Raw genomic sequence first — 16,911 nt, 5'->3', positions numbered from 1 at the left:
GTTTTCTTTACTCTTTGTCTAGCTCAGAGTCATAATAAATTCCGGGGCTGAATGATGGCTCTGAATGCTGAGAGATAGGCCAAAGCAGTAAGAGGGAGATAGTACTTATTTTAGAATAAGCCTCATGGGATTACCTTATTGCTGACATCTCGAAGCTCAGGTGTTGACTGTTACTACAGTTAGGTGTGATGGTATCACACACCAGGGATGCCAACAGTGCTGACTCCCACTGTGTGAGCTCCTACTGTGTGCTGAGAAAGCAGACACGAGGCCTTCATCGTTTCATTCATCAACCAGCACCCTAACTCTCTTCGCTTGGTACTTCCTGTACGTCAGAAAAGGAAAGTGAACCTTGGGGAGATTAAGCAACTCTTTCAAGGTCAACCAGGGAGGGGCAGAACCAGGGTTTGAAGGCAATCTTTCTGAATCTGATGTCTGCGCCTTCTAAACGAGGACTCTCATCTGTCAATCTGTGAGAAAAAATACAGAAAGCATCATTCAAGCAACATGAACTCAAGACAGAGACTTCACTAACCCTCCTCACACACGAGGTCCAAAAGAAACTACCACACGCACGTCCACATTTGATGCACAGGACAGACTCTCGCTGCACCAAAATAGATCACAGTATGACCATAACAGCTTGTTTCTTTCCATTTTTATTGAACACAAGTATTCTGACAGAATGCAAAGTCAAAATTCTCAGTTAGTACTCAGTATTTACACCAGTGAGAATGGAAACAAAGGTGGTATCGATGTTTCACTTGGTAAAAAGTTTTATAACAAGAGAGAAGGCCCCCGAAGTACAGAATGCTGGGTAGGGATGTTAATGGAGGTCTGAAAACCACCATCCAGACAGACAGCCTCGAGTGAAAACCTAGGACTCGGAAGGCTCCATAGAAAAGTGTGAAAATAGAGTTCCACTTCCAAAGCTGCACTATATACACCACAGCCCTGCAGGGTCCAGAGGCCCTGCTCATCACACTTGAGTGCCTCTCCAGCAGAACTTGGCCATGCCGGTCTTCATGTGAATACATATGTATGGCACATACACACATAGACACACAGACATTGGAAACTGGTGGAGTTGATCCCTCCTTCAAAAATTAAAAAAAAAAAAAGAAAATTATAAGCTTTGATCTCTTAACATAAAAGATAGAACATCTTGGAATAAAACGACTCCCTCTTTGATATTAGAGAAAGCATTGCTCTTTTTTTAAATTTTATTTTAAAAAAGGAAAACTCTTGCATGCTGGGACAAACCTACATGTAATGGGAGAGAACAGACCAAAGTGTGGGCAGAGTCTTAGGTCCTAGCTAATGGCAGAGCCAGGGTTCTAGGGGGTCAGCTGCCCTGGACCAGGTAATCTGAGGGCTGACCTGTTTCTTCCTCAACATCAGAACCATCGGAACCAAAATCAGTTGGCCTAACCACTTTTGACAGTCTTGACAAGGTACGGCATGGGCTTGGCCTGATGCAGCAAAGCCACTGACATTACAAGATGAGGAACTGAGTCCACTGAACAGCCTGGTGACCGGAAGAGCCTGCCCCTCACTGCTGGGCCCTCCCAGTCTCAGACACCCAGGCTCTCACATTCTACTGTGGGCTCCAAGATCTGTCTTCATGTTCCTTTACCCTGAGGGCCTGTGCATTTGAACCAGAGATCTGTGCAGGCCCTCGAATCAAAAGGGCCAGGGCTGTGTGGTCTGGGATCCTCCATTTCCATCCCCAGGAGCTGAGAAAATGCAAAATAACCCCACATTGAGCAAATGACAAGACCGTTATTCTTCACAGTTTGAAATTATAATCTAGCATCGCCACTGATCAGACTGCAGAAGTGTCAGAACATTGGGGGGAGTGGCCCACAGAAGGGCCCCAGAGGCAGCCTTGTCACCCTAACCTCTTGCTGCTTTGTACCTTGGGAGAGGAACGCATGCGTAGTACTGATTTCTGTTTACTTAGCGTCATCTTCATCATCATTTCTATTTCATTTTCTTTGTTTAAAGGCTTCGATTCCTTTTAAGAGTGATTTTTGTTTCCTGAATATTTTTCTGAACTATCTGCTATACCTTCCACAACCAAACTATGTTGAAGTTTTATTTCAATACTATGACAAAAACACGTTTCACACTAAAATATTCACGCATCCACAGTGCACAAGCTTGCAGTTCTAAAGTAGAATGAGGAAAAAAAAAAAGCAAAATTTCTATACAAAGGGCTGGCTTTTCCCTTCTCCCCCCTCCCATCCCCCTTAAAGTTTCTGTATTTTTTTTTTCCCCCACTTGATTTCCAATCCAGGAAAGTTGTGTTATGACTCCAGACAGTAGGTTGTTTCTTTTTTCTTTTGTTTCTATAAATGCTGCCTAAGTGAACAGAAGGCCGATGTTACTTTACTTCAACAGATTTCCAAAAAAAGACACTAATTCCCTGAAGCACACATGCTCTTCCGCTCAAATCTAGATTCTGGGCTCAAAAGGAAATGGTATGTATATATTTTATTTGGCTTTCTACACAAAGGGGATGTTTGGGGTAATAATGTGTGTTCACCAAGACCAGCCCCAACTATACAATCTTCTCTGCTTCATTCAACAAACCCTAAGGAGTCCTTCAAAAGAAGGGTGAGAACGCCTGGGAGCAGATCTCTTTTCACAGATGCAGGCAGGTGGCGGCTAATCAGAAAGTGGTCTAACCCCCAAAGAAACACAAAAATAACCAAAAATGAAAAAAGCAAAACCATTCCAGAATGAGATGGATTTTCACCCGAGTGGGACCCAGGCAAAAACTGCAGATCAGAAGAGAGAGGAAGAGTGACTGTAAACAATCATGTTTTGACAAGTTGTCCTGTGCTAAAGCAAGCGTGTGATGACCCTACCTACCTCTAGGTGGTATTTGTTACCTTAAAAAACAAAAGGCAGCTATTTTACATGGACATTTAAACACAACCAAAGTTGAACATTTGTCATCTTGTAAACACTGGAAAACAAAGTTGGCAGAAAAGAAAAAAAAAAAAAAAAAAAGTTCGAAGTCCGAATACTGCAAATTGAGATCTACCCCCAGAAGCTGCAATTTGGCATTCTTCCTACAAAATAAGAGTCTACGTGGGAATTGAATTCAGCTAGAAAGGGTGACACACTTTGCATACTGAACAAATACAAAGTGAACAGAAATTATAACTTATTATGAGGTTTTACAGAGTTCAAACTTGACTGAAAGTATAAAAATAAACTGTGGACTTTGTTCATTCGATTAGTCTTAGTGCCTGAAAGTATTTCTCTGAAACTGGTCTGTTTCAATCGGGTAACACCAAGTGTGGTCTTCCTGAACCTAGATTTTGTTTCTGAGCTTCCTATATTCTTAATTTGGGGTCCTTTTGTCTGATTTTTAAATGGTTTCAGGGAACAGAGTGTCCTAGTTTGGCTGTGGGTTTAATCTTTTTGTCTCATTTTCTTACAAGTGAGTGTGCAACAAAGGGACCCTTTCTATAAATCTACAAAAAGGAGATTCCCATGTTTTATCTGTTTAGTTTTTTTAAAGGCAAAAGACACTAGAGAAATGAGATGTGTGTGTGCGTGCGTGCGTGCGTGCGTGTGTGTGTGTCTGTGTGTCTGCAGTGTTGGAAATGCTCTGGTGAAGCTGCTGTGTCACTTTTTATTTTGATCTTTGCTCGGTTCTTGTCACCCATCATGCTTTGCTCTCGTTCTCCTTTGTCTGTGTGGCGTCATTGGGGACCGTCTTGACTTCGGCTGGCGCTGGCTTCGTTTCTGTCTCCTGGCACTCTGGCTTTGCTTCTACAGGGCCCTTCCTGCAGAGAATCAGGAAAACAGTACCACTGAGACCCCAGTCTGCAGACATCTCACCCCTGCATCCAGGCCCTGGGGACAGTGGGGAGTAGGGGGGTTCTCTAGTGACAGCACCTAGCTCCAGCCTCTGCTCATCAGAATCACCTGGGAGCTTGAAACATCACCCATGCCTGAGCTGTGTCCCTGGAAATCCTTATTAGATTGGTCAGGACATGGTGACTTTTAAAAGCACCCAAATGCTTCTAATGTGCAGCCACAGCTGAGAAGCACTGAGTCAGAAGAACGAGTCCTTTCCTCTTCCAGCCCTAAGTTGATGCCAGGGGCTGTGTTTTTACCTGGGGTGGTGGAAGAGGACAGCAGAGGCAGCTCCTCCTCACCCTCACCAGTGGTGGCAGCTCAGCTGGATGTAAATGGGGCCTGATGGGTTGGGCTGGGCTCCCAGCACTCATTCGAGGGGCCCCTTTGCAAACAATCCACTCTTGCCTGTCCCCTCCCCACCCCACCTTGTGCTGTTGCAGGATGATGCCTCTATGGCCTGCCTGGGTAGGATGAGAAAACACTGATGGAGGCAGCTTTCCATGGCAGCCTGGTGGGGGGCTAGAGTGGGCCTGGTGGCTATTCAGGAGTTGAGGGCAGCTGAGCTGGCGGGGCTATCAGAGTCCTTTTCCCTCCTGATGCTGAGATTCATGGCTCCTGGAGAGAGCTCCCTGCAGCCCTTGGTGGCAGTATAGCAGCTTATCTGGGGAGCAGCCACAGGAGCCTCTATGAAAACCTAGGTCTGACTCTGCTTCCCTCAGTTCCAGGAAAGGGGGTTGGGTCTGAGGACACATGGAGACAAGCACAGTCCCCAGTCTCAGTTGGTGCCACTGAATTTTGGCAAGACACTTAGAAACCTGAAAGGACTTTCTCCTGAACTTAGAGACCCAGCAGCCATTTGATGCTGGGGAGACCCGAATCCTGCCAGCTACTCTAAGAGCAGGAGAAGCAAGAGTGAGCTGGGGCTGGGGCTGGAAGGGGAGGGTAAGCAACTGAGCCAGTATGTCGGGGGGCCTCTGAACTGAACCCTTCCCTGCCACTGGTCCGGGCCTACCTCTTTTCTTCCTGCACATCAGTGCCTCTCTGGTGGGGACTCAGTCTGGCACTGAGTAACATGCCGACTGGGGTCCCAGGGTGGTTGATAAGGGCACCTTGGCCTTCTTAGGCTGCTTCCCAAGCTATTCTCATCAGTGGGCCAACTGCAAGGGTTCCCCCAGGGAAAGCAGAAGCCGCTGCCAGGATGATAAGGATAAAACGTAATTAACATGGCCTAATTAGCCAGCAGGCGGCTGCTCCTGGGGCCCAGCTGCCTGTCCCGCTCTCTGCCTTATCCCAGCCCTTTGGTTCACGGCAGCCTCAGAGAAGCCCTGGATGAGGCTGAAGACACATCTAACAAGGAGGACACAGCATAGCACAAATGCACACCACCACAGGACACAACCCGACGACAGCAGACAAAGAGAGGCCGTACTCGGTCTTTGCTGGCGCAGGCGAAACAGAGCTGTCTGCAGTGGAAGGAGCAAGCTCAGGGGCTTGTCCACTGGCCCCAGCGGCGGGAGCAGGAGAGCCCAGGGCTGCAAAAACATCCTTTGCAAGGTCAATATCTGGGGTCTTGAAGTTCCCTTCGTCCATTTTAAAGTCCTCGCCCTGGGAAGGGTTTGTGGTGCTGACGGAGGCAGCCTCGCTCTTCGGGCTAGCAAGCGCTGTGGCTGCCTCGGGCGGGCTCTTCACGGCTCCGGGCTGGGTGGGCTCCGGGTCCGGGCCTTTGGTGCTGGGAGACTCCTGCTTGGCCTGAGGGGCTTCTGTGGCAGGGGCAGCCGCGGCTGCTAGAGAACTGGCTGCCCCAGTCGGGGTGGGGACTGGTGCAGGGGAGGGCTTGCTGGCTGGAGGAGCCTTAGAGGCCTCCCCGACGCTAGCGGGGGCGCTTGGGCTGAGGACAGCCCCTTGGTTAGCCAGGACACTAGAAGACAAATTGCTAGTGGCAGGGGTTGAGGTCGGGGTGTCGCTCAGGTCAACGAGGGGGGCGACCTTGGGGGCTGCAGCTGGGGCCGGGGAGGAGGTGGAGGCGCTGGGCCCCTTGGAAGGGGTGGCCTGGCCAGCCGGTACAGAGTTTGAGTCAGGCGTGGCTGTGGCCGGCGGGGCAATACTGGAGGTCAGGGTGGTGGTCTCACTGGTGGGGCTGTTCTGAGCAGTGGCAAAGGTTTCGGTGATAGTGTCAGAGTTAGTGGTGACGGTGGTGACAGAAGGCAGCATGTCCTCGACAGTGGCCGTAGTGTCGGCAGGCAGCCTGTGGGGAGGACAGGAAGTAGAAGAGAATAGACAATGAAGCTGAGACGTGACAGAGAAGCAGGGGAGGAGGGCTGACGCCCAGGACAGGGACCATGGGGGGGCATGCAGTTAGGCACAGGCATGGACACAGGCCCACAGAGAGACAAGGATGGCAAGAGGAAGCACGCGCCCAGGTGGGCAGAAGAGGACACAGGAGACGACAGAGAACGTGGTGGTCTCAAAAGGGACCTGCTGGCCCCTCCCTGCTGATGTCTCTCCAGCTCTCTGCACGGAGCTCCCTTTCCCCGAAGTCCCTGCAGACCTGTCTGGGGCTTCCTGATCCCTGCCCTGGATCTCGACACAAGGAGGGGCAGGCATCTGTTCAGCGTTCACATGTTCTAGGCTTCCCAGGTCCCAGAGAAACTGGGCCCAGCTGCCCTACAGGGATCCCCAGGGCACTGATGGGAAAAGTCATGAATTAGGCAGATCACGAGTCCTTGGAATGGATCCTAGGAGCTGTGGGTTCTTCCAGCCACAGAGTTTGTGGTTCCGTGAAACTCCATTCCTTTCAAGCCCATAGGATCCTTGGCAGCTAGGCAGGTATTACAACCCCAACTGGTCAAGGGCTCTGCGGGTCCCCAAGGTTTCTGAACAGAGGAGGGCCGGGGAACTTTACCAGGTCCCCACCTTCTCTTATCCTTTCAGGAGGAAAACAGAAAACCCTAGAACTTCAAGAAATCCTAAGCAGAGTCTGCTAAGCCTCTCTGTGAGATTTTGCCACCTTAAACCATTTCCAGAATATGTGTATAACTCGAGAACAGGGGCTAGGGATCTAGGGATCCCCACTTACAAAGGAGCCTTTTAAGGGTACCCACAGCCACTGAAATAGAACCAAAAATGTCTTCTCTCTGAGGACAGAGTGACGTCAGGCATTTCTTAGCCAAGCAGGTCTTGTAGCCAAGGGTTTGGAATCCTGGCTTGAACTGTTTGGCTGGGAGCTGTGGGTAGGGGCACGGGAGGTGGGGGTAGGGTGGGGAGGTGGGTGGGTGGGTCTCTATGGAGCAGGTGCCAGCCCCTCCCAGTCCACATACTCGGGCTCCGTCAGTGGCGTGGTCTCGTTGGGCTCTGTGTGTTTCCCTCCGTCATGGTTTGGGGTCCGCTCCTCCTCTGTTCGAACCTCCACGATGGGCTCCTTGGACTCATCTTTCCTGTGGAGACAGCACTGCTGGTTAGACCCCAGGGCAGCTGCACGGAGGGGCTCCCCAGGAAGAGCAGCTGTGACTTAGCCCAAGGCTGGCAGGGTGGGCCTGGAAAGCCAACAGATTCAACATCTGAGTCTCAGCCCAACTCTGGCTAGCTGTGTGACCTTGAGCTTCAGATTTAATCACCCTGCCTCAGTTTCTTCATCTGTAAAATGAGGCAAAAACAGTATTACCTTGCCTAGTTATTATGAGAATTCAGTGAGAGGATGCATGGGAAGTGCTGAACACAGTGTCTGCCACAGATCATTGCTCAAATACATTCATGTATCTCCATACCCAGGTGTACAAACATTTATTTTCTTTCTTTCTCTTTTTTTTTTTGAGATGGACTCTTGCTATGTTACCCAGGCTGGAGTGCAGTGGCATGATCTTGGCTCATTGTAACCTCCACCTCATGGGTTCAAGTGATTCTCCTGCCTCAGCCTCCCTAATAGCTGGGATTTCAGGTGCATATCACCACACCCAGCTAATTTTTGTATTTTTAGTAGAGGCGGGGTTTTGCCATGTTGGCCAGGCTGGTTTCAAACTCCTGACCTCAAGCAGTCCACCCACCCTGGCCTCCCAAAGTGCTGGGATTACAGGCTTGAGCCACCTCATACATACATTTCTAAGTATGTGCACATACATGTGTATGCAAATACAGTGCCGGGCACCTGGTGGTGCTAAACAACTTATTTCCTCGCTGAGCCCCTTTCCGGCTCCACCCAGTGACAGTCTTTGAGGGATCCCGCTAACTGGCTTAGGATCTGTTTCTCCAAGATGCTGTGGGAGGGACAGTATCTGGATCATCAGATCCATAAGGAGAGGAATTGTTATCTCTGTTGTTCCCTGTTGTCCCTATGTGCCTGGGAAAAGTGCCTTGCCTCCTGCAGCTGCTTGATACATATTTGCTGAGTGATGAATGAATGAATGAATGATGTACGAAAGCAAGGCAAGTGTGTCCTTCTAATACCTGCACACCCCATGGCAGCTCCTCTCCAGGTTTAGTTCTGACAGTTTCCCTCATTTTGACCTACACAAGGATTTTCACATTCTGGGGAGATTCTAATACAAGAGATTTGGGGTTAGGCTCAAGAGTCTACATTTCAAACAGGTAACCCCCAAAGACCATGCTTTGAGAAAGTTTTCCCTAATGGTTTTCCCCACCTCAGGGTTCCAAGTGGGGAACGTGCAATGTAAGGAAAGGTCACTACAGGCATCAGCTGATGGGCCCCTGGCCTGGGGCAGAGCCCAGATCTCAGCGGGGCAGACAGGTCTGCACTCACGAGAAGGCGGCCTTGCCCTCCTCCATGTCCTTGCCCTTGGCCCCGGGCCCGGCTTTTCCGCACAGGTTGACTGCAATACACATGAACAGGCCACACTTGTTCAGGAAGTAGCAGGTGATGTCCACGACCACCAGGAGCAGGACGAAGATGACAATGAGGATGCCCACGATGGCCCCGGTGCTCAGGCCTGAGGTGGGGCTGCCGTTGGCTTGAGTGGGAGAGAGATGGCTGGTGGTTAACAGACTGAGACAAGAGACCTCCGGACCCTGCCGACAAAAGCCCCTCGGGGTGGGGAGGGCCCAGAGGACACAGTCATGGCATTCATGCCCAGAGTGACACCTTCCTGGGGCCTTTCTGTGCCCCAGAGTTGAGACAACAGGGTCTCTCTATACCTTCCAGAGGGAGGGATGACAATGTCACCTCACAGGTTGGGGGACGAGGGTGAGCCTGGTCAACTGGCCTGCCGTGAGTCCTGGGAGCAGACAGAGCCCCGCCTGTCTGAGGACACTGGATAATGAGGCAGTTGAAGGGTGCTGCTGTGTTTTCCCTGGACCAGAGCAAGAGGCTCTGAGGCACAGGCAGGCAGTGATCACTGATTTCAGGTGGGGCTGTGGCTCCTGGAGTGCTCAGGGACAGGGACTCAAATGGGGCGGTGGAGGGTTCCGAGGGCTTTCTTGGGGCTTGTGGGGATGTCCAGCACAGTAGCATCCCCATTATACTCCTCCCCTTCCATTTTCCCTCTTTAGGAGTGACCCTAAAGAAGCCCGACCTAGAGCACACTGGGTGCACAGTTTACCCTCCTCACTGCACCCAGGAAGATGAATGAAGCCTGGGTGACTTCAGAGACATAGAGGCCTCCCCAGGCCCAGTGGGCAAAGTGAAAGGTCTGGGAATACTCACCATCTAGGAGCTCAGGCCTACTTGGACCAGACTTCAGGAAAACCTGAAGTGAGTGCAGACTCACTCAGAGGTACAAACACACACAGACAGGCACACTCAAACGCAGGACAAATGCCCACACGGACAGACATGCACTCTCACATTCTAGCACCCAGTACCCTGGTTCTGGCTGGACTCACTCTGAAAGACCCAGCCTGTGTCTTACTTCTCTGGTGCCCATCTGCAGTCCCCTCAGGGTCTTTGGCTGTTGAGGGTTTCACAGAGGGACCTGGACTCAGCTCTCTGGGATCCCTGGGAGATCAACCCATGGTTATAACTGACACTAGTTTCCTGGGATGGAACAATTGACCTCTTGGTGGTTCCCACCAGTATCTGGGAGACGGTGGTCATGCTACAGGAAGCAAGGACCCATGTGGAACTCTGCCAATAAGTCAGTGTCGGAACAATGACCCTAGACTGAAATATGGGCACTACTAATTCATCTTTTTTCTGGATGGACCTGCTTCCGTAACTGGCAGCCCTGCCCCACCACTAGACAATGTCTAAAGATTCCTGTGCTTTCAGGACCCACTGCAGCCACCCAGGATTGCAGACTGAAGATGGGAACTGTAGCCAACACTACCTGGGGCTCACCGCACCTGTTACTCCACTCCCAACCCAGCTCACTAGGCTTTGCCAAACACCAGGCCAGGCCCAGCAACCTGTGAGCCACGTATCATGCCAGAGAGTGGAAGGAATGTATAACCCACAGTAATCAGCATCAGAGCTGGCCATACATTCTTTGTTTTCCATGCAGCCTGTTTTCTGGGAGGTAGTGATGGCTCTGTGTGCCCCAGGGGTCACCGCCCAGGCACTGTGGTGCTTCTCCAGTGGCTGTCCCTCTCCACTGGTCCATCTTTCAAACTTCAGTTTAGGAAATGGGCCATCAGCCTAGCATGACAGAGAGGATCACTCATAAACTACTCCTGAGACCCCTGGGTGCATCTCACACATGTTTCTAGTCCCTTTGGGACATTGGCTTGCCTCCCAGCCCTTGCTCCTCAGGCTCTCTGGCTGGTCCCTGTGGACCTCGCACTGAAGATCCCAGTGCATTTCCCCAGGAAGGCTTGAGATGGTGAAGAACTCTGTGCTTGGAGGACCCAGCTCTGGCCACCTGTCTCTGGGCTTTGGCAGCAGGAAGCTGGCCACTGGCCCCACCTGTCAGCGGGAATCTGTCATTTTCTTAGCAGCCACAAATGCAGAGGTATTTCTGGTTAGTCTATTAAGAACAGAACCATCCATTTCCCAGAGTCCTCACACATTCCACCCAAAAAGCAAAGAAGGAGACACAGGCCTTCTTGGTCTTCAGGGTCCCAAAGCTGTTTCCCCGAACAGGAGAGAAACTTTAGCCTTGGGTTTTCTCTCCACGCTCCATTCCGTGACACAGGGCTCCAGGCCGCTGCAGCCTCTGGACGTCAGTGCCCCGTAGGTGTGAAGTGCCTACTCCCTGAAGAAAGAACTGAAAGTGTGTGGTTTTTTTTTTTGATGACAGTGGAGAATGCCTGGAGTTTTGGACTCAATGGCACTAATTATATCTTCTGAGGTTTATGTGTAAATATGATTTTGTGAAACTAATCATCTCTCTAAAGAGGAAAAATAAACTCCCGCAAAACTGCTCTATGTGCTTGAGAGGACAGCAGCTGAGACAACTGCTCTGTGCTCGTCAGGCCCAGCTGGAGGACTGCACTGGCACTGCGCCACCCAGGGGAGGGCCAGGCAGCGGGGAAAAGGCTCTGAACTGTGGCATAAACAGACAGGGCAGCGGCCTCCCCTTTCATTTGAATATAAAATTCAAAGTCCTTCTCTTGGCCTTTAGGGCCTGCATGTGCTGCGGACTCTGCCCACCCCTTTGTTGGGCCTCACTCCCTTCTGCCTGCTGAACACTCCCAGCTTGTTCCACTTTAGGGCCTTGATGAGTCTGTGTGTGAAACACTCCCTCCGAGGTGGCTCTCTGTTGTCCTGCAGGCCTCAGTTCCAGTGTCACCTTCCCAGAGAAGCCTTATCTGATCTCTCATCTAGTGTGGCACCTCCAGCCGATATCCACCATGCTGCTAGCCTGTTTCATTCTCTTCTTACCACTATCTGCCACTTTCTGTTCATTTACATGTTTCTGATCTGGATATCCCCTGCTAGGGCATCCCAGGAGGTACCCTGCCTGTGTCTCTTATATCTCCCCAGCATCTAGGACAATCCTGATTCGCAGAAAATGTCCAAAGAATATTAGTTGCACAAATGGATGAGTGTTTAGTCTGGAGAGGAGAACACTGTTTACAAATATGTAAAGGTGTTTAATGAGAAGGAAGAGGTAGCCTTACTCTGTATGGCACCAAGGTGTGGAAATTATGGTGGTGGCAAATTTTAGCTCCATTTGAGAAAGGACTAACAAACAGGGTAATCCAACATAGTGTGGGCTGCCCTGAGAGGTGAGTACCTTGTTTCTGAGGGCGTTTAAGCAGAGGTCAGAAGACCCCTTGGCCTACATCCATGCTATAAGGCTGTGGATGAGGCTCCTGCACTGGGCAGGAGCTTGGGTGGAGAGTGTCTCAACCACAATAGCCTGTCATTCCAAGTCATACGTTCTACACTGCCTGGATCATGGTTCAGATTCCCTAATGCCTGTCTCCTCCAGAGCATGGATTGAGAAGGACTTTTTCCTGGAAGACTAAAATGCTCGGTAGGTAGGTCCCATCTTTAATCATCGATCCTTGTGATTTTACTTTTGCAAGAAAAATACCTTTAAACTCAATGTATCTCCACTTGTAGGAGAATTCCTAGGGTGTTGGTTAAAAATTCAGAATCTGGGGCTCCTCAGCACTATGGGATCTGAATCACTGGGCATGAGGCTCAGGAATTAGGAGCCGAACAAGCAGCCTAGGTGATTCTTATGAGGACTATGCTCCTAGGTCTTCCCTCCCCTGCATCACAAAGAGGAACAGGTGATTCCATGATTTGTCACCGCAAGGTGCGCTGAACTGTCTCTCCTGGTGACCCTGAAAACAAGCTTAACCTAATGTATTAGATGGATTGAGAGAAAGCAGAGTATCTCCCAAAGGAAAAGGGACCACACTGCCCTCCACCACTGAGTCTAGACGTCTCAAGCACGTGAGATGCTCCTTAAGCTAGGAAGAGAAGGTTTGATGCTTTTACAAAAAAGAGGCTGTGAAGAAGGGACAGGCTGTGGGATGGGCAGAAGGGTACTCGAGGCAAAAGCGAACACCCATTCCCTCTCCGTGGGTATCACAGAATTGTTTAGTCCAAGTTAACCAGAAGAACAAAGTCCTGCCTCTTGTGTAGCATTTCATAAAAGAAAAAATATAAACTTCCAGGGGTCTCTCTTTGCTATGGTCTTCCCTTGGCCCTCCCTTGACTAACTCACTTGTATACCTTGGATGCAAATAAGGCTTCTAGGGAACAGTTTCCCCATAACCTGAAGGTCAGAGCTGCCCAGGACAGGGAGATTATGAAGCTGGAGCTGTCCATCCTCTGTGATTCCTGGCTTGGGAGGGGTTGGCACTAAAGACAGAACTGGCTTGCTCCAAGAATGAGATCCACAGATGCCTACTTTGGTATGCCTCAAAATAGGAACACGGGTCTCACATTTTACAAATGTCCAGGTGGGCCTGAGTCCTTGTGCCATGAGACCCTGGTGCAGCAGAAGTGCCCTCTTCACTCCCCAGAACCCCAGAAGATGTCAGATTCTTGGAACTGTTGAGCTGGGCTTCTGGTTCACTCCTGAGCCCCTTACATGTCTGCTTGCTCCTTCGAATCAGCTAAACAGATGCCTGGTCTCAGGGGCTTGCAGGAGGTGTCTGAGTTAACTGTGATTATCAATAGAATACAAGAGAATCTTCTCTCAGATTCCCTCTCCACAAGCTCACTCTGTGCAGCCTTTGTTAGGGAGAGTATAAAGGCTGCTGTACCATCAGGTGACTGAACCACACAGTTGTGCATCTGGTGGCTCAGAGTGTGGCCCCATCCCCATAGTGACCACTTGCTCAGTTGTGCAAGGGCACTTTCCCCTCCCACTGCCTGCTGGGGACTCCAAGGCAGCAATGCCCCTTCACAGCTCTTAGGATCCCTGGGAAAAAAGAGACTGCTCCCCGTTAGGAAGAAAAAAATATTTCCTTCGGTTAGAACTCCATTCACCAGGCTACTGTTTCTCTAGGTAACAGTTTATCCAGATACATGTGAGGCGGAGGGAAAAGGTCTTTGATGCTTTGTTGGACACAACTATTGAACAAAATCAAGCCACGCTGGTAAGTTCACATGAACTGTTATTTCCTTTAATAATGCAAAGGTGTAAACTTCATAAAGGCCTCGCTGATTATCTACACAACAATGTTAGCGTTCTTATTAGTAGAAAAACGTGATCCAAACCTGCCATATAAATAGTCCAAAAATGAGCAGAGGAGCCCCATGGTGCATGGAGCGTGGGCCGCACTACTACAGGGCGAGGGGGAGTGGGGTGCGGCTGAGCAAGGTGGGATGCGCTTGCTCCTGCAGGGTCTCTGAGGGCTGCTGTCTTCAGCACTCCTGGCGGGGCTGGGGGCTGCAGCTGTCACTGGGAACTCAGAGTCCGGTGGGAGTGGGTGTGCGCTAATGCTGCCTCCTGAAGGGCACACTGGTACAAGCCACGAGTCTATCTAAATGGGCCCCTTGAGTACCCTGATGTTTCAGCTGAGGCCTGCCTGACCCTGGGATGTGCTGAGGGGTCAGGGCCACATCAGTCCTCTCCACACTTAGGATGAGATCTCCAAAGAGTACCTTCAGAAAGATGTACACTGTGCCTCTCTCGTGTCCTGGGATCATGGGGAGGCAGACCCCCAAGCTGGGCTGTCCTAGGGTGAAGCCATGTGACTTCTGCCCGAGGTGATCCTAAGAGCCAGCAGCTGTCCACAATGACCTATGATCCTTATGTTCTGCCCTGGGCCCAAGAACCATGCCTACTTCCACTGCCCTGGTGGGAAGCACCATCTGGGACTACAGTGGGGAGAGTTTTGTGGCTTGGGTGAGAGGCACCATCCTGCCTGAGCTACTGTGCAGTGTGGAGCCTCTGATGTCTGCACGTGAGCCTCTAAACTGAGCACTGGGGATTAATGGCGGGTGCCAACATAGGCGACTTTGCCTCTCGGACCACAGCATGGGGTCATTTGGATTCCCAGAGGGAAAGCCTAATCTTTCAACATTAAAAAATAATAACAACAGAAAAAAAATACATAAAGAAACCAAAAAGAACAAAAATTAAGTTTCCGTGGAGATGCTCAGAGATGAGATAGGTAGAATGATATGTGACCACATGGAGGGAGGGAGGGAGTTTTTATTCAGTAGAAGGTCCATATCCAATCATATACACTGATATTACCAAGCAGGATTCAGCCCTGGGCTTCCACGAGGGACCTTAACAAAACACACCCACTTCCTCTCCTGGGTGGGTGCTTCCCAGCAGTAGGGAGGAGCAGCTGGCTTTTCAGGAGAGTTTAGAAAATGTCACTGAATCAACTCCCCAGTACAGAGGCTGGGGCATTCAGGAAGTGCTGACAGGTTGACCCGATCCCAATTTTTTAACCGTCCTGGGTTGGGCAGTCTGGGAGTGGCCTGTCCCTCCCCTTCTTCTCTACTGAGCACACACAGGTCAGGTGGGAGACTAATGCCTGACTCACAGTGGATACTTCCAATCTGCCCTGTAGACTGATGCTCACAGCCATTCTATGGGTCACTGCTGAGTCACAGCCCCAGTGTGCTGATCTGTGACATGCTGCCAGGCAGCAGGGAGTCACCCCGACTGGGAGACAAACACCTTTCAAAGCTGATACTTGTTGGCCCATCATGGCTTGGGCCTGTTCACAGAGACAGTGTAAGGTGCTGGCCATAGTACAAGGACTGAAAGCACATCCCAGGGTGTTCACCAGCCCGAACTGACAGAAACTATCCAACAAATTCAACTTTTTTCCAATGCCTGGGCAACAGGGGTGGCTTAAGTTGCCCACTGTGTCAGCAAAAAGCTCATGTGAATCAGTGTGGTCTGGCTCTCTTAACATGGGCACTTAAATTGCAAGCAAAGCCAATTACATATTGAAGGGAGGACGAGGAGCACAGAGTTAGAATGAGGGGAATGCGTGGTGATTTTAACAATCTGACGCAAGCTTTAGAGGGTGCTTAGAATTCTTCCTCTGCTACTTCATATTTAGGTTTGAACACAAAATGCAACAAGTAGCAGATACACAGAAGCTTCTCTGTAAACCTAGCGTGATGCTTTTTAAAAAATAGCATTTAAAGAAAGAAGCTCTCAAACTCGTTTTACTGCCATTAAAAAGGGGGCAAACTCCTTATGAAGTGGCACAAAAGTATCTGCAAATGGTAACATGTCTGGAGGTAAAGATTTTTCCAAATGCAAAGCCTTCTCTTCCATACAGAATGGTCGCTTGGTGGCTGTGGCCATGGTGGTCCTGCCAGGTTCTTCCAAAGGGGGCACTGATCTTTTTCATAGGAACTGCTTACTTTTAAGCAAATTTAATTTTTGTGTTCAAGTTCCTAACAGAGCAAAAGAAGAGTCACTGCAGAGAAAAGCAATGAGACAAAGGTGTAGGATGCAGAATTGCCTCCCAAGGTTGCTGCAGGTGCCAAACAATAGGTCCCCAGAGAGAATGTGGTTGTTTAAAAACAAAATGTGGCAGTGGGGATGTCCCAGTGACGTCCAAGGTGACAAGTGTGACGACAGACACAGGAAGGGTGGGGGGAGAAGGAAAGAGAAGATAGAGACAGAAACAGAGAAAAAAAATAGATAAAAAGAAAAAAATTAGGTCAACTATAGAAAACACAGAATCAAAGGTTAATTCAACTTAGTAAATTAAATTGACAAAGGTTAGAGAGGGTTCAGTGCGGTATCAACACCATAAGGCCAGTTCAGAAGCTCAGCAATGCCAGAAGCAGCACAGCAGGGTTAATTTGGGGGTTAGGGGTCAGCGAGCAAATGAAATTAAAGTGAGAGAACAGAAGCCTCCACAGTAAAATACCAGAGTTTGATTAGGAGAGTGTTACCTTTCAGTAAGGTGAAGCCTCTTAGATACAGCCAGCGAGTGTATCGTCTTCTAGTGTCTAGCGTTTTTTGCCCATAGTGGTGGAGATGCATTGGATTGCTGCACTATGAGTCGGCAGACTGTGCATAGGGATTGGGGGTGGCCTTGTCAGAGATGAAGCAGGCTTTTCTTCCGATGGCACAAGTCCCCCACCACAGCGCTGTGAAAGGAAGTCTCATTCTGCACCCCTCCTTACCTTCTACCCCACCTGCTGACCACAGAATTCAACCACAAATATCCAACTTATAATTCAGAGAGATATTA

The 16,911-nt window shown here is 49.9% G+C and overlaps 1 protein-coding gene across 50 annotated transcripts in view; it reads right to left on the bottom strand.

Annotated features, from left to right (window-relative positions):
• Window positions 1-643: 643 nt before the first annotated feature.
• The window catches only part of NCAM1 (neural cell adhesion molecule 1), a 315,714-nt gene continuing 299,446 nt past the window's right edge, over window positions 644-16,911 (bottom strand). For 21 of the 50 annotated variants that reach the window (XM_054241575.2, XM_054241580.2, XM_054241578.2 and 18 more), the window contains 3 exons: window positions 8,633-8,840; window positions 7,197-7,313; window positions 644-3,803 (listed from right to left, as the gene is read on the bottom strand). In XM_054241575.2, coding sequence (XP_054097550.2) covers window positions 3,683-3,803; window positions 7,197-7,313; window positions 8,633-8,840 — 446 coding nt within the window. In that variant the 3' untranslated portion in view covers window positions 644-3,682. Of the gene's footprint in view, window positions 3,804-5,308; window positions 6,125-7,196; window positions 7,314-8,632; window positions 8,841-13,832; window positions 16,183-16,911 lie in introns of those variants that run through there. The other 29 variants (XM_054241571.2, XM_054241563.2, XM_054241566.2 and 26 more) reach the window with 2 other exon arrangements.

This window comes from Callithrix jacchus, chromosome 10, assembly GCF_049354715.1.
Source record: "Callithrix jacchus isolate 240 chromosome 10, calJac240_pri, whole genome shotgun sequence".
NCBI classification, from domain to species: Eukaryota; Metazoa; Chordata; class Mammalia; order Primates; family Cebidae; genus Callithrix; species Callithrix jacchus.
This window is presented reverse-complemented; position numbering and strand designations above follow the sequence as displayed.